General features: G+C 61.4%; 8 protein-coding genes and 1 non-coding gene across 9 annotated transcripts; 5 read left to right on the top strand and 4 right to left on the bottom strand.

Annotated features, from left to right (window-relative positions):
• Positions 1-164: 164 nt before the first annotated feature.
• On the top strand, positions 165-2265 carry GLRG_02614 (carboxylesterase; the record flags this gene model as incomplete). The annotated part of the gene is made up of 3 exons (XM_008092623.1): positions 165-398; positions 460-819; positions 904-2265. 3 exons carry the CDS (start codon positions 165-167, stop codon positions 2263-2265), a joined length of 1956 nt encoding a protein of 651 aa, XP_008090814.1.
• Positions 2266-2466: 201 nt separating this feature from the next.
• On the bottom strand, positions 2467-3896 carry GLRG_02613 (aminotransferase class I and II; the record flags this gene model as incomplete). The annotated part of the gene is made up of 2 exons (XM_008092622.1): positions 2467-2996; positions 3062-3896. The coding sequence occupies 2 exons, from the start codon at positions 3894-3896 to the stop codon at positions 2467-2469; spliced, it is 1365 nt and encodes a 454-aa protein (XP_008090813.1).
• Positions 3897-4509: 613 nt separating this feature from the next.
• On the top strand, positions 4510-7430 carry GLRG_02612 (dethiobiotin synthase; the record flags this gene model as incomplete). Its single annotated transcript, XM_008092621.1, has 5 exons — positions 4510-4697; positions 4805-4901; positions 4970-5848; positions 6269-6540; positions 6620-7430. The coding sequence occupies 5 exons, from the start codon at positions 4510-4512 to the stop codon at positions 7428-7430; spliced, it is 2247 nt and encodes a 748-aa protein (XP_008090812.1).
• Positions 7431-10353: 2923 nt separating this feature from the next.
• GLRG_02611 (thioester reductase domain-containing protein) lies at positions 10354-13565 on the top strand (the record flags this gene model as incomplete). Its single annotated transcript, XM_008092620.1, has 2 exons — positions 10354-11351; positions 11405-13565. The coding sequence occupies 2 exons, from the start codon at positions 10354-10356 to the stop codon at positions 13563-13565; spliced, it is 3159 nt and encodes a 1052-aa protein (XP_008090811.1).
• A 394-nt stretch (positions 13566-13959) lies between these two features.
• Positions 13960-15416, top strand: GLRG_02610 (heterokaryon incompatibility protein; the record flags this gene model as incomplete). The annotated part of the gene is made up of 2 exons (XM_008092619.1): positions 13960-15187; positions 15316-15416. The coding sequence occupies 2 exons, from the start codon at positions 13960-13962 to the stop codon at positions 15414-15416; spliced, it is 1329 nt and encodes a 442-aa protein (XP_008090810.1).
• A 157-nt stretch (positions 15417-15573) lies between these two features.
• On the bottom strand, positions 15574-16089 carry GLRG_02609 (uncharacterized protein; the record flags this gene model as incomplete). The annotated part of the gene is made up of 1 exon (XM_008092618.1): positions 15574-16089. The coding sequence occupies one exon, from the start codon at positions 16087-16089 to the stop codon at positions 15574-15576; it is 516 nt and encodes a 171-aa protein (XP_008090809.1).
• Positions 16090-16525: 436 nt separating this feature from the next.
• GLRG_13079 lies at positions 16526-16606 on the bottom strand. Its single transcript has one exon. It is a non-coding gene; the product is annotated as a tRNA-Gly (tRNA).
• An 806-nt stretch (positions 16607-17412) lies between these two features.
• On the bottom strand, positions 17413-18071 carry GLRG_02608 (ubiquitin-conjugating enzyme; the record flags this gene model as incomplete). The annotated part of the gene is made up of 4 exons (XM_008092617.1): positions 17413-17591; positions 17669-17800; positions 17856-17944; positions 18019-18071. The coding sequence occupies 4 exons, from the start codon at positions 18069-18071 to the stop codon at positions 17413-17415; spliced, it is 453 nt and encodes a 150-aa protein (XP_008090808.1).
• Positions 18072-19046: 975 nt separating this feature from the next.
• On the top strand, positions 19047-22529 carry GLRG_02607 (WD domain-containing protein; the record flags this gene model as incomplete). Its single annotated transcript, XM_008092616.1, has 2 exons — positions 19047-19204; positions 19280-22529. The coding sequence occupies 2 exons, from the start codon at positions 19047-19049 to the stop codon at positions 22527-22529; spliced, it is 3408 nt and encodes a 1135-aa protein (XP_008090807.1).
• Between the last annotated feature and the right edge of the window lie 212 nt (positions 22530-22741).

Here is a 22741-nt window from a genome sequence, read left to right as displayed (position 1 = left end):
TGCCCCAGTTCTGCCAAGAGAAGCCGTATAACAGACGGCAAAAGCCCACCACAACATCGGGTTCTTATTTCAGATGACAGACGGTGCTCCCTATTCGCCGGCGGTGCTTGTATTGGTCCATCACTTATTGCTACTTCATAATCTAGTCTGTAACTTGCGTCGCCATGCCTTCCATCACGCAGACCCTCGTTTCTCTTCTGTCAGCCGCATACGTCGGCCAAGTCCAGGCGGTTGACCCGTCCGTCGATCTTGGCTACACCAAGCTGCGGGGCGTCGCCGAGCCGGGCGGTGCGACGCGATGGTTGGGCGTCAGGTATGCCGCGCCGCCGCTGGGCCAGCTCCGGTTCGCCGCGCCGGAGGACCCCCCGAGCACGACCGAGGTGGTCGACGCTTCGAGTGTAGGCAGCCCGGTCGCATATGATGAATACCAGTGTAACGGTTCGCTAACGGGGCTTGCAGTTCCGCCCGATATGCCTCGCCCGGAGTGCGTCAGACTTCACGATGAAGCCCAACAAACGCTTCACGCCCGACGAGGACTGCCTGTACCTCAACATCTTCGCGCCGTCCAACGCGACGTCCGAGTCGAAGCTGCCGGTCCTGTACTTCATCCAGGGCGGGGGCTTCCAGTCCCTCTCCAACGCCAACTTCAACGGCAGCGATCTGGCCGTGTTTGGAAACATTCTGGTGGTCCAGGTCAACTACCGCGTCGGGCCCTATGGTTTCCTGCAGAGCAAGGAGGTTCAGGACGGGGCGAGCTTGAACAACGGCTTGAAGGACCAGATCCAGGGGTTGAAGTGGCTGAAGAAACACGTCGCTGCTGTAAGTCTTTTCTTTATCCTCCTTGGCATGGGTCAACCCAAACCTTTCTAGATCTGTATCAACTGACCGAGAGTTCCCACAAAGTTCGGAGGAGACCCGGATCACATGGTCATGTCGGGCGACTCGGCCGGCGCGACGTCTGTGGCCATGCTCCTCGCCGCGTTCGGTGACAACGACCCGGGCTTGATCAAGGGCGCCATCATGGAGTCGGTCTCGGTCGCGACCATCCGCACGCTCGAGGAGGGCCAGGAGCAGTACAACTGCCTCACCAACGCCACCGGCTGCGACAAGCAAGCCGACACCCTGGCCTGCCTCCGCAGCGTCAACGCCACGGCTCTCCAGACGGAAGACTGCCAGTTCAACCCCAACTTCGACGACGACCTCGTCAAGGCCTCGACGTTGCAGTCGTTCGCCGAGGGTAAGTACCTCAAGGTCCCGACCATCGCCGGCACCTGCACCGACGAGGGGACCAAGAACGTCGACCAGCAGACGGACACGATGGACCAGGCCCTCAAGGCCATCAACGACCAGGCCACCCAGTCCCTCAGCAACGCCTCCCTCGCCCTGCTCCAGGAGACGTACCTCGACAAGCCGGAGCCCGTCTTCCCGAACTCGGGCAAGCTGTGGCGCCAGCTCGCCAACGGCTTCGGGGACTTCAGGCTGCACTGCATCACCAAGGCGTTCCAGGACGCCATGGCCCGCGACGGCGTCAAGACCTTCAACTACCGGTACGGCGTGCTCGACGAGGAACAGGAGGCCCTCGGCTTCGGCGCCTACCACACGGTCGAGCTCAACGGCGTCTTCGGGCCCAACAACACGGACGGCGACCCGCCCAAGAGCTACTCGACCACCAACGCGCCCATCGTGCCGCTGACGCAGGCCTACTGGGCCAGCTTCGTGCGCACGCTCGACCCCAACGCCGCCGCCATCATGGCCGGCATGCCCGAGTGGAAGGCCTGGACCGTCGACGGCAAGCAGAGGCTCCTCTTCCAGAACAACACGGGCACCATGGAGGTCATGCCCACGACCCAGCAGGACAACTGCGCGATGCTGGGGCCCATGATCCCCTTCATCGAGACGCCGGCCACCGACGCCCAGAAGGCCTCGGTCCAGCTGCAGAAGGTCTCCGGGTCGTCGTCCGCCGACGACACGGGCATGGAGTCGGAGTCGCCGAAGGGCGCCGAGGGCAACGGGACGAAGCACGACGGGGGGGGCATGGAGTCGGGGTCGCCGAAGGGCAACGGGACGAAGCATGACGGGGACAAGGGCGAAGGCGGGAAGGGAGGCGGCGGCAAGGGGGCCGGTGGGAAGAACGGCACCGGCTCCGCCCCTTCGGGCACGCCGCCGGCCGCGCCCAGTTCCGCGACGAGCATCGGTTACGGGTTCTCGGGGGTGTTGTCCGCCATGCTCGTCGTGTGCGTCGGTCACTCTTTGCTGGCTTGGTAGTGGTGTTGTATCCTTGACGGGAGGATATGTACTATGTTTCCTGGTTATAGACGCCGACGGTTTCGTCTGTCCTAGCCGGTATTTTAGATCCATATAATTCTTTTTCCTTTCCTGACCCTGTTCGATTCGCCTTTGTTGCTTTAAGAACCCTGCTACAATGTTTCACAGTTTGTTATCATCATTACTCTTCTTTCTCCTCTTTCATAGCCGAGACTTTGACACCCCCGACTGCGCGATCAAGGCACGGTCGAAGAGCTCCCCCCGGTCCGCCAGCTGGGCTACCAGCCAGCCCTCGACCGCAGACACCAGGCCCTCAACCTCGTCAAAGGTGTTGGCGGCATGAAGGCATATCCGCACCCGCTCGCCCCCCACTGGAACCGTAGGCGCAACAATGGGTCGGATCATGAAGCCACGCTGCTGGCAGTGCCGCGCGAGACCACGCGGGTCCGAGGTGAACAGTGGTATGATGGGGGACTTGGGCCTGCCCGAAGCCAGGCGCATCAAGGTCTTTTCTGGCCGGTGACGGTCCAGCAGCGTCAGCAGAAGGTCGTTGGTGCGGTCGACGAGAGACCAGAGATGGCGGATGAGCTTCTCTGAGTGGCCGTCTCTGATGAAGTCGTATGCCGTTTGTATGCTCGCCAGTGTTGTGAAGGGCATGGCGGTGGAGTAGATGAGACTACGAGCGTAGTTGATGAGGTACGATCGAGTGGTATGGGAGCACAGGACAATTGCTGGGCGGGGTTTGTGAGATGGGTATCGTCAAAACCTCAAAAGGCAAGGGATCGGGGGGAAATACCTCCAGAGCAACCCATTGCTTTGCCGAACGTGTGCACGCGGGCCCAAACACGGTCTTCAAGTCCCAGCTCGCAGACGAGCCCTCGGCCTCTCGCCCCGAGCAGGCCCGTCGAGTGCGCCTCGTCAACGACGACGAGACCGTTTCCGCGAGGCAGATGCCGCTCGACGCACTCGACAACCTGTCTCAGGGGAGCGACGTCTCCGTCCATGCTGTAGACCCCCTCGACGGCGACGAAGACGCGCCTGGAACCGTCCCTCACTTGCCGGCCGCCGTCGCCGTCGGTCAGTCCCGCGAGCACCTCGCTCAGGCTCGGCGGCCATTTCCGGGCTTCCGCGGGTTCCACCGTGTTGTGCGCGAAGGCCACCTTCTTGCCGGCCCGGCTCAGCCTCGCGCCGTCGTGCACGCTCGCGTGGATGAGCTCGTCGTAGACGATGACGTCCCCGGGCTGCGGGGCGCAGCCGAAGAGGCCGGCGTTGGCGTCGAAGCCCGAGTTGAAGAGGAGCCCGGCCGGAGCGCGGTGGAAAGCGGCGACGTCCTTCTCCAGCGACTCCGCCTGGGACGCGTTGCCGTCCAGCAGGCGCGAGCCGCCGGAGCCGAGGAGCCGCGGATTCTCCCCGGCGCCGTTGGATGATGGATCGGACGACCCCAGGTGGGCCTCGATCCAGGCGAGGTACCGACGCCGGATGTCCGGGTGGGCTGAGAGAGACAGGTACGCGTTGGACGAGAAGTCGACGGTGCCGGCCGGGACGAGCGTCAGTTTCCGGAGCTGGCCCTTGGATTCGCGGCGGGCCAGGACCGCCGCGAAGAGCTTGTCTAGACGGTCGTTCGCCGGCATGTCGGAGATGAGAATTCGCGGGTTTCTGTTTCGAATTACGTGAGAGGAAGGGAAACGCGTGCAGAAGATGAGAGGCACGAATGAACAAGACCGAATACTCGGCATTGCCGTAGACACACACGCACAAGGTTCTCTACGCTTTCTTTTCCCCCCTCTCCTTTGCACCCCTGGCCTGGAGACCTCGCAGCGCTTCTAGCCGGAAACGAACCCAGATGCAAGATCCATGCAAGGATGAGCCCACCCACACAGACTACCGGTAAACCTAACCTCGGCCGAGCCGTGCCGTTGGGAGAGGCTCGAAGCCGACACACTCCCCTTTGATAGCCGCTGCCCCGCCAGGTTTCCAAGACAAATGCCGCAGCTGTCAGGTTCCCCGCCTGTTGCCCTGTCCACTCCCATGTCCTCGGAGCTGCCTGTTCGGTGACCCCTGTATCTGCTCCCTAGAACTCTAACGGAGGAGGATAAGACAAAGAAGAAGAAGAAGAAGAAGAAGAGGCCGGCTCATTTCTAAGCAACCCAAACCTGGCTGCGTCTCGAGCGGCTTGCTCTTTATTCCAAGGTCACCACAACTCTCTAATGGCAGCTTGAACACCTCCAACGAGCCCCCCCTCAAATGGCACCAGTCGGCGCTCTACTCTGGCGTTCGCTCAGGACGTACCAGATCTATGGCGCCAACACCGACGTCGGCAAGACCGTCTTCGCCTCGGTCCTATGCAATGCCGCCCGCACGTTTTGGCCGCGCGAGAAGACGGCGTTCCTGAAACCCGTTTCCACCGGCCCGGCTGCTGAGGCCGACGACGGGTGTACGTTGTTGTGAACCCCACCGGGTCACAGCTAACATGAGAGATAGAACTACAACGTCCGGCTCGATTCTGTCGTGGTTCTCTCGCTGATTCCCGCTCCCCCAGTCACATCGAGCGGTTCGCGCCCGCCGTCGCGAAGAAGACGCTGTTCCAGTTTGAGATGCCGGCGAGTCCCCATCTCGCCGCGGAAGCCTCGGACCAGGTGAATGGTTCTCCGGCTCGCATCACACAAGTAAGTGTTGCTGTTTTGCTAACTGACGTCTGACCAAGCCCACCCCGAAGGACGGTCAAATCCTAAGAAGCATTCACAACTACGCATCGCGCCGCGCCGCCGAGGGTCCGGGATGGCTCTTTATCGAAACGGCCGGCGGAGTCCATTCGCCGGCCCCGTCCGGGACCACGCAGGCCGACCTCTACACCCCGCTCCGCGTGCCGGTCGTCCTCATCGGCGACGCCAAGCTGGGCGGCATCTCGCAGACCATCTCGGCCTTTGAGTCGCTCAAGCTCCGCGGCTACGACGTCGAGAGCATCCTGCTTTTCCGGGACGACCGCTACCGGAACCACGCCTACCTGGCCGACTACTTCGCGCGCGACCGCGGCATCCCCGTCGGCGCGCTGCACCGGCCCCCGGCCCGCGCCGAGGACGTCGAGGCAGACGCGGAAGCCATGGCTCGCTACTACCGGGATGCGGCCCCGAGCGACGTGGCCAGAGACGCCCTGGCGCACCTGCACGACCGCCACCTCGCCCGCGTCTCCCGCCTGGAGACCATGGCCCGCGACGCCCACAGCACCATCTGGTACCCCTTCACGCAGCACAAGGGCCTGACGCCCGACAAGATCACGGCCATCGACTCGGCCTACGGCGACGACTTCCAGACCCTCGTCCCCGCGGGCCGCGATGACGACCAGGCCCTCCTGCAGCCTTCGTTCGACGGGTCCTCCTCGTGGTGGACCCAGGGCCTCGGCCACGCCAACCCGGAGCTCACCCTTGCCGCGTCGTACGCCGCCGGCCGCTACGGCCACGTCATGTTCGCCTCCGCCGTCCACGAGCCGGCGCTCGCCCTCGCCCAGTCAGGGCGATTGGACTCGCAACCAGGTACAGACTTTCAGCACTGCACGTGGTTTTCGTCTTATATGAATGCTTACAAGGTAATTTGACCGAAGACCGCCCTGAGGCGGTAGTACGTTTCCCCCTCGAATCCGTGACTGTTGCGGGCGGATTCAAAGTAGGCTCACCCCAAAGGGCATTGTGCAGGAACAGTCGACTGGAGTAACTCCGAAGGCGCTTCATAACGAGCGCGAAGCCCGGATGGCAAGTTAATAAAGAGTTTCTTAAACTTCGCTTCAGCTGCGGCGACCTAACAACAAGTTACCTCGTTTTCACTCATTCGTCTTCAAGTTCTCGGGCGCACGCGCGGACTGCCGAGGAACAGACATTCCAGGGTATCTTTGCATTAGGCGTCAAGCTCGACAGTTGGCCCAAGATGACACATGATACGCAGGAACATTCAACATCACCCCTCACGAGTGTTCGACTAATCCTGCGTCTATATACGGTACGCCGCCAAGGGCTTCTGGTTCGACTACCCCTCCGTCGTGTGCAAGGGCGGCAGGTGGCGCGTCCGCGTGCCCGAGGCCCTGCGCGGGGACCTGGGCGCCGGCCGGGAGTTCGGCGCCTTGTCCGAGGTCTTTGATGTCGTCGGAAGGGAGGAGGCGGGGCAGGCCAGGCTGTACGAGAAGTACATCGCCGAGTCCCTGGGTCGCCTCCGCGACCGAGGCCGCAAGTTCGGCGCTTTGGTTATGGAGCCCGTCGTTCTTGGGGCAGGGGGCATGATCATGGTGTAAGTGAAGGAGGAGAGGAATGAGAGGGAGGATGGGGGAGTTGTGTTGAACGGAGAAGATTGCTAAACGACATTGCAGCGACCCTCTGTTCCAAAGGACGCTCGTCAAGGTCGTCCGCCGGCACCCGGAGCTTTTCGGCACCGCGCGCAATGACCCCCCGGCCGAGACGACAGACGCCAACGGCTGGACCGGTCTCCCGGTCGTGTTCGACGAAGTCTTCACGGGCCTCGGCCGCCTCGGCCGGATGTCTGCCGCGTCGTTCCTCGGCGTCCAGCCGGACGTCGTGGTCAACGCCAAGCTCCTCACCGGGGGCCTGGTGCCGCTCTGCACGACGACGGCGTCCGACAGCATATTCCGCGCGTTCGAGGGCGACGAGAAGAGCGACGCCCTGCTCCACGGCCACAGCTACACCGCGCACCCCGTGGGATGCCAGGTCGCCCTCAAGTCGCTGCAGGAGCTGCAGAAGATGGAGGAAGACGGAGAGTGGGACTGGGCCAAGACCGGGGGGTGGGCGCCTGTCGCGGCGTCCGGTACGCGCGCCTTGCAGTCTGGCGGCGGCGGCGGTGGCAACATCTCTGCGGCGTGGTCGGTGTGGTCGCATTCCTTCGTGGACTGGGTCTCGAGGCAGACAGGCCGCGTGGATGGAGTATGGGCTCTGGGGTCGGTCCTCGCGATCCACATGGAGGACGGCGGAGGCGCCGGCTACTCGAGCACCGCGGCCGCCGACGTCCAGAGCGCTCTGCTCCGTGGGGAGGACGGCCCGGGGGGCGCGCGCTGGAATGTCCACAGCAGAGTCCTCGGAAACGTGCTCTACGTGATGACGAGCCAAACGACGAGGCAAGAGGATGTCCAGAGGCTAGAGGCTCTTCTTCGGAAGGCTCTTGGCTAAGGGCTTCTCGTGTTAGTGTAGGGCATGGTAAAAGGATCTCCGGCTCTGTCCACGGTTGGTATCAGGGCTCTGACGTTGTGGTGGACGATTGATAATTGTTCACGTGGCGACATCCTCTACTCACTCATCATGCGAGACCTTCCTGCTGGTTGGTCTACTTGTCATGTTGGGCCCGTTTAGACGGGACGTGACGATGCAGTCATTGGAGTCTTCGCAGCCATAGCACCCAATAATACGCCAAGCACACCGCAAGCTATCACATCGAGAATTACGCTCTCTCATTCCTAGTCCCACTGGTGCGAGATATCACTGCGGATCGCTGTCTGAGCCTGGGGGGGGGGGGGGGGGGAATGCTGCTACTGGGCAATATTTCCCTTCCATATCGCGCACATGTAGTATACTACACTGCTTACCCCCCGCTTCATTACGTCTTACTATTCGAGCTTAATACCACGTATATCAATAAGCTACTTTTTTGGTATCCTTGCCCCCGAAGAAACGCTCTACCTATGCTACTCCAGAGAGGGGTGACGGTCTCTCCTGTGCCAGAGTGATGCATGTCCGAGGCCTCGGAACGCTATGGAACTGCTCGGTTAGACTTTAACAAGCTAACCCAAAACAATCTACGAAACCTTCCTCACTGATGAACCTGTGATCTCTCCGCGACCTTGCTGCGGCCAGTGCTTCGGTGAGCCCTTTTCGGAGTCATCAGCCATCATGGTTGCGTAGTGAACCCCATCCGGCGCGCCCGACATCGGGGGGCCGAGGAGCAGGATGTACGCGTTATTCATGTGTTTTACGTCTCTCTGATGACCAGCTGCATCACCCGAGGTCCCTCTCGGAGTAATCCGTCAGCCCTGTCTCAGACGGCGGCCGTCCTCGACACCACCCTTGGGGTTTTTGTCTGGGGGGCACGGCTGTTATGTATGCCAGCTTGCTGCATGCACACGCACGGCCTCTTCCAGCCGGATTTAACGCTGAGTGTGCTGGCCATTCCCGAGCCATGTGTGACGTCGGCCCAAAGCTACAACAGAGTTGGATGATGCGATCCGACTTACAGGGCGGTCATAACTGACAGTGACAGACGACGCGCGGGCTCGGGGCTCGGGGCTCGGGGCTCGGGACCCAAGTGTCCTCCGAAAGGACCGAAGACGGGTTTCGTTGGCCACTTGTTTTTCCAAGCGGATTTCAACAGAGTACGCGCCATCTGCGAATTGGGGAAATATCTAAAGAAACCATCATCGACTTGGGCACACGGAGGCCATCCCGCAGGGCTCAGCTATATCTATCGGCGCAGAAGCCCCGGGTCTTTGTCACCCTTGGCTCCGTCACCGGCGTTCCCTGCCAAAGGAGTGCCGATCAGCAACTAGTGAAAGTAATGCATCGGACCGGGAGGTCACCTGGAACTTCTTGAGGAGATCTTCAACGATATAGCCTTTGTTTACTTCCCACCTAAGCTTTTCCCGCGGCGGGGCTGCCGAGCGCCACTCTGCGCTGGCTACAAAGTTCCATGATCTGCGTATGGCTGGCTATATCCCACGTGCCTACTACACTAAACCGAGGGCAGATCTATAATCTCATCGGCTGAGTGCCGGCCCGCCCGCTATGCCGCTTCAACTTTCACCAACTGGTGATGCGTGTGTAAGATCTGGATGTGTACCGACCAGCCAGCCACTTATCCAGCCAGTCGGTCAAGGAACATATCCACTATTCACTCTGTATAGATACACTATTCCATCATTACTACTGTTGTGTACCTGTGCGACCTTGAGAGAGATACCACCTTGGTAACGTACATATACATAGTACCTGAGTTCCCACAGCTGGGAGCCGAACCAGTCACCTTCTTTGTTGTGTCGGAGCAAGTATTGGGTATGACGATAGAGGGACTGCCTTGGCAAAGTATCATGGTTCCCACACCATGGCCAGTTTTTCTCCGAGCCTACCGAAGACTAAAAGCGCGTAACCCGGGCCCGTCTCGGCATCGAAAGCTTGACGTCGATCCTCCCTTGATCAACCCCGCAGGCAGTACTACATCGCACTATGACACCAGCAAGACAAAACCATCATGTATAATCCACGAGAGAGCCCATCCCCGGCACACCGGCCAAGGGGATCAGGCCATGCCCCATCTACCGTGCCCACACGTGTAGTGGACTTCTAGAAAGCCCCGTCCGGCTGTTCGGCAGTCGTGGATGCCACGCGCGGTGAAATTCCGCAATCCTTGAGCAACAAGAGAGACAGACAATATGTATACCAGACACCCCTTCCCCACCACACGTAGCGGTCGAATTCCATCGGCATCTGTACGAGGTCGATGACCGACTTCGCGCCTCGCCCCTTGCGCTCCCCGTCCTGCTGTGCATATGATGGGACGAGGGGACGTGAAACAGGCCTTCGCCTGCTTTCCCACACCCGGCGCCGGCACACCGTTAAGCGCCGAACCGACCATTGCCCTTCCCCAAGACCCGTCCTGCTGTCCATGATGGGACGCGGACCAAGCCTTTCTGCTTCCCCACACACACGAGGCACCGACACGCCGTTGAGCGCCGACTGGCCGATGGTGGGTCGGTTTATATTGCAGCACGGTGGATTGCGGCCATGTGGGCATGACGCCGCCGTCTCGACTATCCCCGAACTACATCCTGGCTGACGGACGGACTTTGCCATCGGCAAAAGCCGTGGCGGGTGCCAGGGCCACAAACCACGTTTGCTGGTGAAGAAAGCGTCAAGGGGAGAGCTTCCCTCTAGTTAGAATATAAACACTCGGCATCGCCTCCGTCCGCTCGAAACGGAAAAAAAGGCACTCACTTTACACCCCTCACATCCCACATCTACATCGCCACAATCATATACTACCGTACACTTTGCCTAACTGCTTCATACCTCCAGCATCAGATATACCACCCATCACCGCCGCAGCATGGCACAGCCCCAGTTTGGGAAGCGCTTGATCCCCCAAATCATCGACGAGACCGCCAGGTCGGAACCCAACCGGGAACTCCTCTCCGTCCCACGCTCCTCCGACCCCAGAGATGGCTGGAAGCCCATCACCTTCAAGCAGATCGCCAACGCGGTGAACCGCGTAGCCCGGGCCATCATCGAGAAGTGCGGCACGCCCGAGCCCGGGAGCTTCCCCACGCTCACCTACATAGGACCCGGCGATGTGCGGTACCTCATCATCACCGTCGCCTGCATCAAGGCGGGCTACAAGGCCCTCCTGACCTCCCCACGGAACTCCTTCGAGGGCCACATGAACCTCTTTGAGAAGACGGACTGCCACGTCATCTGCTTCGACGAGTCCTTCAAGGACGTCGTCCAGCCCCTTCTGGAGGAGCGTCCCATGGACACCATCGTCGTCACCTCCGCCGACGGCTGGCTGTCCGACGACGAGGTCCCCCACTTCCCCTACGACAAGACTTTCGAGGAGGCCAAGTACGACCCCGTCGTCGTCCTCCACTCGAGCGGCAGCACCGGCCTGCCGAAGCCCATCGCCGCCCGCGTCGGCATGGTGGCCATCGCCGACGCCTTCCGGGACCTCCAAGACTTCCAGGGCTCCGAGACCAGCCTCGCGTCCGCCGTGTTGGGCAGCCGTCTCTTCTTGCCGATGCCCCTCTTCCACGCCGCCGGCTGCTACATGCTGCTAGCCGCCACCGTCTTCTGTGGACACCCCGTCGCCCTGGGCTTCCCGGACCGGCCCCTGACGCCCCAGATCGTGGTCGAAGCCGTCGAGCACGCCCAGGTCGACAACGCCATCCTTCCCCCCTCGATCCTGGAGAACATGAGCGACATGCCCGAGGGCATCGCGGCGCTTCGGAAGCTCAAGCGCGTCCACTTTGGCGGCGGTAACCTTGCTCGCGACGCCGGTAACAAGCTGGTCAAAGAGGGCGTTTTTCTTGTCAACATTATCGGCTCTACAGAGTACGTGTTTTTCCCCTCCTTTTTCTGTGCAGTGCTAACACCAGACGGCGTAGGGCTTTTATTCTGCCATACCATGTCCAGAAGAACCTGGAGCTGTGGCAATGGTTCATCATCGACCCGGAGGTGATGGACGTCGACTGGCGCCATGTGAGCGGCGAGGACGACGACGTCTACGAGCAGGTCCTCGTCCGCAAGGAAGGGAACGCCCTCCAGGGAATCTTCTGGACGTTCCCCGACATGGACGAGTACAACACAAAGGACATGTACCGCAAGCACCCGACGCTGCCCAACCACTGGATGTACCACGGCCGCTCCGACAGCATCATCGTCTTCAACAACGGCGAGAAGCTGAACCCCGTCACCATCGAGGAGATCGTCACGGGCCACCCCCGGGTCAAGGGCGCCGTCGTCGCCGGCGCCATGCGCTTCCAGCCCCTGCTCATCCTCGAGCCGACCGAGCCGCTCACGTCCGACGAGGACAAGGAAAAGTTCATCGACGACGTCTGGCCCCTCGTCGTCAAGGCGAACAAGGAGACGGTCGCCCACGGCCAGATCGGCCGCGCCTTCATCGGCGTCACCAAGCCCGAGAAGCCCTTCCCCCGCGCCGGCAAGGGCACCATCCAGCGGCCCTTGGCCGTGAAGCTGTACGAGGATGAGATTGACGAGTGGTACGCCAGGGCCGAGGAGGGCGCCGACACTACCACGGTCGACGTCGACGTCAGCTCCCAGGAGGCCCTGACCGACTCCATCCAGCAGCTGTTCCAGAACACCCTCGGCAGCCGGCCCCTATCGGCCGACTCGGACTTCTTCGGCGCCGGCATCGACTCCATGCAGGTCATCAACGCCTCCCGCCTCCTCCGCAAGGGCCTCGAGGCTGCCGGCGCCGCCATCGCCGCCGACGCCATCGCCGCCCGCGCCATCTACGCCCACCCCACGCCCCGCCGGCTGGCCGCGTACCTGATGGACCGCGTGGGCAGCAAGGACGCCCCGACCCGGAACGGCCACGGCGACCACCACGACGTCCACGTCATGGAGGCGCAGCTGGCCAAGTACACCAGCGACCTCCCCCAAAAGAACGCCGCCGCCGCCGGCAAGCCCGCGCCCGCCGACCAGGGCCAGACCGTCCTGGTCACGGGCACGACGGGCGCGCTGGGCTCCTACCTCCTCGACTTCATGGAGTCCGACCCGGCCGTCGCGAAGATCGTCTGCCTCAACCGCGGCGAGGGCGTCGCCGAGCGCCAGGCCAAGATGAGCGCCGAGCGCGGCCTCGCGACCTCGTGGACCAAGGCCGAGTTCCTCTCCGCCGACCTGTCCAAGAGCGACCTCGGCCTCGGCCCCGCCGTGTACGAGCGGCTCCTCCGCGAGGCGGACCGCGTCATCCACAACGCCTGGCCCGTCAACTTCAACATCTCGGTCGAGACGTTCGAGCCGCACATCCGCGGCGTCCGCCACTGGGTCGACTTCTCCCTGCGGGCGGCCAAGAACGTGCCCATCATCTTCGTCAGCAGCATCGGCACCGTCGACGGCTGGCGCGGCCCCGGCCCCGTGCCGGAGAAGCGGCTCGCCGACCTGTCCCTCCCCGGCACCGGCTACGGCCGCTCCAAGTTGGTCGGCTCCCTGATCCTCGACGAGGCGACGCGGGTCTCCGGCGTGCCCACCGCCGTCGTCCGCGTCGGCCAGGTCGCCGGTCCCGCCTCGCGCGACGGCGTCTGGAACCGCCAGGAGTGGCTGCCGACCATCATCGCCAGCTCCAAGCACCTCGGCGTCCTGCCCGGGGACTTGGGCGGCATGTCGACCGTCGACTGGACCCCCATCGAGGGCATCGCCAACCTCCTCCTCGAAGTCTCGGGCGTTGCCGCTCCCGTGCCCCTCGGGGCCATCAACGGCTACTTCCACGGCGTCAACCCCCGTACTGTCCCCTGGAAGGATCTCGTGGACGCCGTCAGGTCCTACTACGGCGACAGTATCAGGGAGGTCGTGCCGTTCGCCGAGTGGGTGCGGGTCTTGGAGAAGAGCGCCGGCTCCACCGACGACGTGGACAAGAACCCGGGCATCAAGCTGCTCGACTTCTACAAGGACCTGGCCTCGGGCGGGGGCCAGCAGAGCCTCTGGTACTCGATGGAGCGGACGGTCAAGAGCAGCAAAACCATGAGGGAGATGCAGGCCGTGACGCCCGAGTTGATGCAGAACTGGTGTAGGCAGTGGGCGTTCTAGACTGGGTTCGGGATGGGCAAGGCGGGTGGAAACGACTAATGACTCACGTTAATTATCATGTAACAAGCCTTTGTTAACTTTCAACTTCTACGAATAAAAGCTGTCTATGATCTTGACGTCCTGTGAATCTTGGCATGACCCCGCGAGTATACTCTTTTCTGACAGTCAACGGCGTCTGACTGGTTGATAGCGCCCGGGGTGTCAGCAGGTGGAAATGCACGTCAAATTATCGCATACAGGGGAGGAGGGGGCTGTGTCGCCTATCTCATGAAATCGGTCGCATCGTCGGGTGAGAAGACAACCGTGACCATGAGCTTCCTTGAGCTGCACTCCGATGTGGACGGAACCCCGAGAGAGGAACGCCTACACACTTGAGCCCCTTTGGGAGACAACCATGAGTTTGCCCACTGCGGACTACCGGTACCATGCCCTTTCAGCGACCGATTCCATCCGCCTCTTGACCCTCTCGCGAGACGAGTCCCAGCCTCATGGCATGCTCTTGTCCCTCGCCGAGGCGCACTTGAGCGACCGGCCAGAGTTCGTCGCGCTCTCCTACACATGGCGTCTGCCAGAGTACGCCGACGCCCGAGACAGAAGCGACCCGGGGGAGGAGGGCCGGACGTTCGAGGTCGCCTGCGACGGCCGGCTGATGCGCATCTCGGAGAACCTGTTCAGCTTCCTCGGCAGCGCGCTCGCTGTCCGCGGCGCGGGCGCCAAGAAGAAGACGACGGCGACGACGGTGTCTTCGTCGTCGTCGTCGTCGTCGTCGACGGGGTTGACTTCCCTGACCGCCGAGCTCCTGAACGGGCTCCCGATGTGGATCGACGCATTCTGCGTCGACCAGGGGAACAACAGCGAGAGGCAGCACCAGGTTCTCCTCATGCACAGAATCTACAGCTCGGCCCGGAACGTCGTCATCTGGATGGGTCCGTCGGAGCCGGAGGCGGACTTCCTGTGGATCCACGACAGGTTCATCCCCCGGCTGGCCAGGCTGACCCGGGAGAAGCCGGAGTTCGTCGCCCAGCACCTGAAGAAGGACCCGCTGTGCCTGTCGGCCGAGGTGGCTCTCGAAATCGGTCTCGATACCTGCAGCCGGTGGACCACTGCGTGGCCCCTGTTGGTCCGGTTCTTCAGGCGCCGCCGCTGGTTCGACCGGGGCTGGGTGGTCCAGGAGGTCACCATGGCGGACCCGGCCCGCGCGCTCGTGCTGTGCGGAACGACGGCCTTGTCCTGGAGGCGGCTTGCGGCGCTGTCCCAGTTTCTGCACCAGTCCAACTGGGGCGTGCTGCTGACGAGGCACCTCGTCTACCCTCTCGTCGCGGCGGCGAGGTCCGGTTTCCCGTTGTCTTCAACCCTTGACTTCTCCATCTCAGCCGAAGTCTTACTCGGCGCCAGGGCGAACACGCAGGAGAGGCTCCTCGACATCGGCGACAAGATACGCCAAATCAGTCTGATCCGCCCGGTGCTGACCAACACAGCCGGCCGGACCAGCGTGGTCGACAGCGCCGGCAAGTGGCACCGCGACGCCGAAACCGCATGGTTCATGTGCGCCAGTCTTCTGGTCAACTTGCTCCGTTCCTCGCAATTAGGTGATAACCGCGATCACCTCTACGGGTGCTTGGGTAGGATGTCGACGCTGCTGCCCTTGAACGTATCGAGCCCCATCCTTCCCGACTACGGAAAAAGTGTCCAAGAGGTCTATATCTCGTCCGCAGCCCTAATACTTCAAAGGACGCCCTTGTTGTTCCAGCTCTCTCTAGTCGAAAGCGAGACGGAACGAAACTACAAGGAGCTGCCCTCCTGGGTGCCGGACTATTCCACGCCAGCAGTCCGACATCCTTCATGGGATAAGGGTCAGGGCATCACGATAGATGCAAATACCAATTTCGAAGTCCTGTATAGCATACAACGCAGCATCTGGAGTGGTAGCCTTAGGAAGCCCCAGTGTAGAGGGTCGTCTCTATTTCTGTATGGGACCCAGCTGGCCACCGTCGTCAACACGGATACCTCAAGCGCGACGCAGGGGAGGGCGATGTGGAACCTGGTCCAAGGAACTTACGTCAAGCTCCTTGAAAATTCTCAGAAAAGTTTCTGGCACGCCGTGGCGGCGGCGCTGCTCTACGAGAGACTTGAGAGCTGTGCCCGAGGCGATGGCCTTGCGAACGATCTGGAGAGCATGAGGCAGCTGGCCAAATGGTTTCTCCCAAGAATCTTGCCGACCCGCATCAACCAAGATATCTGGAGGGATCTCAGGCACAGATGCTTGTACGCCACGGACGACCACAGGCTCGGGTTGGGCCCGGCTGCCATGGCGTTGGGCGACGCCGCCGATGTGGCCCGGAACGAGGTGTGGCTTCTGGAGGGCGCCCGTACGCCTTTCATCCTGCGTCGGACCTCGGAAGGTGCCCCTCGGGGGACGGGAGAAGACGTCGATGACTGTGTGACATTCAGAATAGTCGGGGAAACCCACCTGCACCAGTTCGATATCCGGTCGAGCAGCCTGACTTTGCCGGAGAAGCGGCATCTCTTTCAGAAGATCCGGTTAATATAAGCAGGGCAACATAGCCAAAGTGTGTTGCCAAGGTGGTTGCCAGGGGGTAGAGTTGTAGAGTGGAAGATTCATGTGTCGTTTAACAGTCCAACACAGTCGGGAAGAGTACAGTATCACGCCTAATACCAAATACAATAGGAAAGAACCCCCATACCAACTAAGGCTGCCAGAGCTTCTGGAGATGACTTCCTAGTTACTGACTGTCTGGCTATCTGTGCTACACCTCAAACACATTATACTGAAATCTGGCACTCCAGACGTCGTATAACCACACGAACCTTCCGGCTAATCACGGCTTGGATGCAGCACAACATGAATATGACGGCGTAAACAAGCTATTGCACTGCAGTTAGACACGAGAAAAAAAAAAAAAAAGAGATCATACGAGAAGATGCAAAAGGTTATTACGTGCGCCGAGGGGGAATCGAACCCCCGGCTCCCCGACGCTGCTTGATGGCAACGGAGAATTTTACCACTAAACCATCGGCGCTAGTGATACAGGAAATGCTCAAAATTCCGAACATCAAGGCCGGGCTTGCGCTCCCAGAGCGTTGCAGCCTTGATTGTCCACCTCATGTAGCACCCAGACAAACCCAGATGAGGGACGGTAGCGGGGGACCTGGCCATCGTTAGGTCTTGTGGTCCGCAGCAGATCGAACTGTAGACGAGTCGGCTCAAGACCCGTGGACGAGATGGACCTGTGCATACCTAGGAAGAAGTGAATCCATAGCGGCGACGGTATATAAACATGGCAACTCTGCCTCACATGAGTCGTCGCCAAGCAGCTGGCTTCCCGTGGCATTCGCAGCAAATAGCACCTCACGTGGGGCTTGAAACACCGCTCCCAACGGGCCCAACGGCCAAGACCCACGTCATTGAATCATGAAGAAAAGCCATCTATCTTGTAGTTGTGAGTTCGTCAAGGCATAGTGCATTGGTCTCTCTCTCTCTCTCTCTCTCGCGCGCGCGCGCCCGGAAAAGCAACCGCGATGCACATCTCAAGTTGGTAGCTTCCGGTTCTGCATCGTCCAAACCGGACCCCCTCTAATAGTTGGAAAAAAGAAAAAAAAAAAAGGTCCAAAGTTTGGGATGCCAAAGAAACCGTCGTCATAGTCGTTGTCGTCGTCTTTGCAAGATTCACCCCAAGAGCGATCGACCCAGGGAGCGCACGTCCGCCCAGGCATCTTGTCGTCATCGCCCTCCTCTGTCGTAGTCGTCGTCCACCTCGCGGCCCGTTGTCCCTCTCTTATATAAGAAAATCCCCGTCACCTCACGGGTCCCGAGACCCCCACCATCTTACTTGGGCACGGCGAACTTGGCGGTCCACTCCTTGGCCGTCGCGATGGCCCCTTGCTCGTCCTCCTTCCAGCTCTTCGCAACGTCGGCGGCAAGCGGGTCGTCGGGGTTGGGGGCACCCAGGAGGGCCTGGATGGAGAGGAGGATGGTTCGGATCTGCAGGGCGGGGGACCAGTTGTCTGTAGTGGGGGGAGAGCGTTCTTTGTCAGTGTCTTTATTCGCGCGGGATAAGCCGAGACTGTTGTGGGGAACTCACTCTTGAGAACGTCAAGGCAGATGCGGCCCAGCTTGTCAACGTTGGGGTGGAAGATCTTGGTCAGGAAGCGGATCTTGGGAGGAGTCATGGGGTAGTCGTCGGGGAGGAACAACTCCAGCTTGAAGACACCACCTGCAGCACGCCGTCAGTTTTGCGGGCCCATCCAAGTGTACATGTGAATGCGCACCCTCATACGGCGACTGTGTAGGGCCGTGGATCTCGACATCGAAGTAGCGGAGGTTGTCCTCGTGGGGGATGGCACTGATACCGGGGACGCTGGCAAAGGGCCTCTGTTAGCGAAATGTCGCAACAGCCATGGCGGGGTGGGTGGGAGTGAGTGGAAGTCATACGGTTCGGCCATGAGACGCTCGGTCTCCTTGACAATACGCTTGGGCAAGGCCATGGTGGGCGACAGGGCTGAAGTGTGTGCGTGTGTTTGTGCGTTTGTGAATGTAAACGAAGAAGAAAGAAAAGCTGTTTGTGTTTCCCCAGAACGTTGGAGGTGGTCGCAAGATGACGGTGGGTATTGGAGCAGCCGGGCCGTCGGCGGGGTCTGAATGAATGGGGAACCGGGTTCTTTGGTTTCAAGGCCGCCTAGAAGGATAGGATGCAAGGGTTGGTGCAGCAGTCGTTCGTTTGCTTCGATTCGTACCGGAGGAAGAGGAATGTCGCAAGAGCATTTACGGTCGGGATGTCCGGAGAAAGATGTGAACGGAGCAGCGGCGGCGACAAAGGCGACGTGACGAGGACTCGGGGGGCGGAGTGTTTCGAGGGCAAGGCGGGCAAAAAAGACGAATGACCCTGTGCTGGGAAATCGGCTATGGTGGGCGTAGTAGTATGCCTCCGTGGGAGAGCCTTGCTTGCAATTGCCCCGCGGAAGATGCCAGAGGAGGAGGGAGAGGGCAGGTACGTACCCGAGATATCCGAAGTACCTAGGTACCTATGTACCTGGGTACAGATATGACAGAAGTGGGGAATTGCGCCGGTGCAGAGAATTTCATTGGTCAGATATGATGATTAGTGCAGTAAAGTACACGTCTAGCGTTTTTGTATGTCGCGATACATCAGGTCCGATATTGGGGGTCTGCAGCTGTCGTCCCGTCCATCCACAAGCAAGTCACTTTTGAGCTTCCGAGCCTCATCCGCCAGGACGACGATACTGTCAGCACCATCAAATCAACCCGCCTTCTCGAGTCGCTCGCTACGCCAGCAAACGGGGAAAAGTTCTCGTGTCCATCTCTTGTCACTGAGACATACACTACGCCCGGTTTCCATTGGATCATGGCAAAGGCATATCGCTGACAGATGCCCTCATGAGGCGTCTCTCTCACTCTCACACACACTCTCTCTCGCTTCTTGAGCTACAACCATTTACACCATGCCGCACTTCGACCGGCTCGACGCCCCCAAAAAGGGCAAGCCCATCAAGTCCGCCTTTGACAGTGAGAGCTTCGACGCCGACGGCACCATCCACGTTGCCGGGCTGGTCGGGTCCGCCACAATCTCACCCTCTAGTCGGGATGTCGCATTGGCATCGTGAGTTGACCCAGAGTCCCAAACCCGGTCCCCAAAACTCGACTCGACCAGAGCCGTGCTGACACGCCTCGTCAGGCCCGAGGGCTTGTCCATCATTGACTTGGACTCGCCCTACAACCCTCCGCGCCGGCTCAGCAGCCATGGCTCGCCCTGGCTTGTCACCGACGTGCAATGGTCGCCCTTCGCCGCCCGCGACTACTGGGTCGTCTCCACGGCTAATCACCGTGCGCTCGTGTGGAATCTCAACCTGCGAGACGACTCGGCCACCGGCGCCATCGAGCACTCCCTCCACGGCCACAGCAGGGCCATCACCGACATCAACTGGTCCGCCTACCACCCCGACCAGCTCGCCTCGTGCGCCGTCGACGGCTACGTCCACTGCTGGGATCTCCGACGCCCGAGACAGCCCGTCTTGACCTTCTGCGACTGGTTCGCCGGCGCCACCCAAGTCAAGTACAACCGGCAGGATCCCCACATCCTGGCCTCCTCCCACGACAGGTGGCTACACATCTGGGACGAGCGACGGGCGTGCGAGCCCCTCAAGTCCATCAGCGCCCACACCTCCAAGATCTACGGCATCGACTGGAACCGAACCAGGTCCACGGGTATCGTCACCTGCTCCCTGGATAAGCACATCAAGTTTTGGGACTACGGCAGCGACCAGGATGTCCCAGAGCGCGTCATATGCACCCAGTTCCCCGTGTGGCGGGCTCGCCACACCCCCTTTGGCCACGGCCTCCTGGCCATGCCCCAGAACGAACCGGGCGATCTGTACCTGTACGACCAGCGACCGCCTCCCGAGGGCCCCGGCAAGGGTCCGACGGAGCCGGTCGCCGTCTTCCCTGGGCACGGCAACCACAAGGCCAAAGAGTTCCTGTGGAGAAGCAGGGGCGGCATAACCGATGACGGGCTGGACGAGAGAGACTTCCAGTTGGTCTCCTGGGGCGAAGACAACGAGCTGCGGCTGCAGCAAGTCGACCGGCCCATCCTCGAGTCGGTGGGCTTCGTCAAGGGGATGCCGGCGACCAAGAACCTGGTCCTCACGCGCAAAGGCGCCGCCTACAAGACGTTCCGGACCGTCGGCGACCACATCATCCGAGACCGGAGGAGCGGGACGATGAGCGACCCCCGTAACAGCGCGCAATATCGGCAGAGCGCCCTGACCATGGGGATGCGCTCGGGCCCGACCACCTACGCCAAGCTCGGCGCCGCCTGGAAGGGCTCCTCCATGAAGGCCAAGAGCGTTTCCAAAGAGATGGACCGCAGCCAGGCCCACATCGGGTGGATGAAGGGCATCATGATGAACAAGAGGAAGGCGTCCACCGACAGTCCCCGGAGGGCCGACTCCAAGGACTCGACCATGTTCAGCCCTGGCTACATGGACGACGACAAGTGGGGAGACCCGGAGACCATCCAGGAGGAGTTTCTGCGCATCAGCATGCAGCTCCCCAAGGTGAAGTGGGAGCACATCGACATGGACAATCTGACGCTCAAGGCCTCCCTCAACGGCCCCTGGGGCGCCAACGGCGAGCCCATCTTCATCAAGGTCACTGTCGACATCCCGTCCAACTACCCCAAGTTCAGGGCCCCGACCTTCTTCATCGAGAAGACGGGCTTCATGTCGGCGAGGACCCACAGGAAGATCGAGCACGAGATCCACGAGCTCTGTCAGCAGTTCCTGGAACGCAAGCAAAACTGCCTCGACGTCGCCTTCTCCTACCTCCTGGGCGAGATCGACCTCGCCGCGAGCACAAACTTCTTCAAAAACGTAAAGGACCTCGACGACCCCCTCGACGGGCTGGGCTCCGAGAGCTCGAGCGAAGACGAGAACGACATACCGGCGGGCGGGTCGGCGTCCATGTCACAGGAGCTGCCCCCCCACGCCGAAGCCGACAGCACCCTGGCGCCAAACAACCGGCCTACGATCCCGCCGCTGCCGCGCTTCTGCGGCGCCCGTTTCGCCAACGATGGCCGGCTCGTCTGCTTCTTTCCGACCAAGGAGGAGAAGGCGAGGGCGCTGTTCTCCACGTCTGTCGAACCGCTGCGGGAGAGGGCAAAGGGCGAGCCAGTGTTCGCCGGCTTCGGCCGTCTCGCGCACGACTCGCCGCCGGGTAAGAGATATGGCCAGGACGACATGTCGGCGACGGACGACCAATCTGACTCGGACGACTCCACGGGGTCCTCGTCGTCGTCGAGCGACTCGGGGTCGACGTCCATCAACAAGATGAGCTTGTGGTATCAGCCTCGGCACCGGTTCAAGAGGACGTGGAGCGACAACCGGTCCGTCCGGTCGAGCGGCGGCGGTACGGGAGTGGGCACGGGCACGGGCACGGGGTCCTTTAGGAGGCGGCCCGGCGCCAAGTCTAAGAACGTCGTATCCCTCCACGACACCTCGGACCTCCTCCCCGCCAAGAAGGAGTTCGCCCGAGAATATGCCATCTTCGGAGACGGTGCCCAGGTCTGCGAGCACAACGCCCAGGTCGCCGAGAAGCACGGATGCCAGGACCTCGTCGACGTCTGGCGCTACCTCTCGCTGATCCTCCGCAGGGACATCCCGCTCGAGTTCTCCAACATGGACCCCCATCACAACTCGATCCTGATCATCGCCCGCGACGCGCTCGCGCGCTTCCGCCACAAGGACTCGCCAGGCCTCCAGAACGCCAGCGGCAAGGACACGGCCGTCTTCAGCGGCAGGGTGAAATGGGGCAACCACCCGTTGGCGAGGCACTTCATCAGCGACCTCCTCGAGTACTACGAGAAGACGGCCGACATCCAGATGCTGGCCATGCTCTCGTGCATCTTCAGCGAAGCCTTCACCGAGGACAGCGTCGCATATGCCGAGTCGCACATGACGCAGCCCGACACGCCGCTGCCGATGAAGACCCCGGCCTTCTCGCTCGACTACTTCCCCACGGACGCGTCGCTCTGGAACCTGGACGGGAGGAGCCAGACCAACTCGGCCATCGCCACGCCGGGGACGCTGCACACCCCCATCCGCTATTCCGGCTCCCAAGGATCCGCCGAAGAGGTGTTCTGGGCCGGCGACCCGGGCTCCAACTCGTACTCGTGCGGCGAAACCCCGCCCAACAGGGGCTTCAAGGAGTACCTCGGCGGCGAGGGCGACCAGGTGCCCCCGAGCCTGTCGACCTCGCCCAGCGGGAGGGCGCTGTCGCGGGTCAACTCGGGACTGCCGTCGAGCTTCGCCATCAGCCTGCCCCGCCCGTTCAGCGGCGTCGCGACGGGGACCACAACCGCCGCCTCGTCGCCCCCGAACCACGGCCGCAAACGGCCGAGCCCGGCGGAAACGCTGTGCAACGACGTGTGACCTGAACCTGGAATTGGGATGCCGTTCCTAGACCGCCAGCGACGTCCGTCCCGGACCCTACCAGGTAATGCCTGTGTAAGCCAATACCCACTCGCACCAAACCTTACTCGCGTCGTCAATACGGTTGACGACTCAGGCCTTTCTAAGGAGCATTGTGATTGAACCAATGCGCAAACAGTAAAAATTTCTGCGGCTAGTTACGCCGGGGACGC

The sequence above is a fragment of the Colletotrichum graminicola genome, assembly GCF_000149035.1.
Source record: "Colletotrichum graminicola M1.001 genomic scaffold supercont1.5, whole genome shotgun sequence".
NCBI classification, from domain to species: domain Eukaryota; kingdom Fungi; phylum Ascomycota; class Sordariomycetes; order Glomerellales; family Glomerellaceae; genus Colletotrichum; species Colletotrichum graminicola.
The sequence above is the reverse complement of the archived record's forward strand: the minus strand, read 5'-3'. Positions and strand labels throughout refer to the sequence as shown.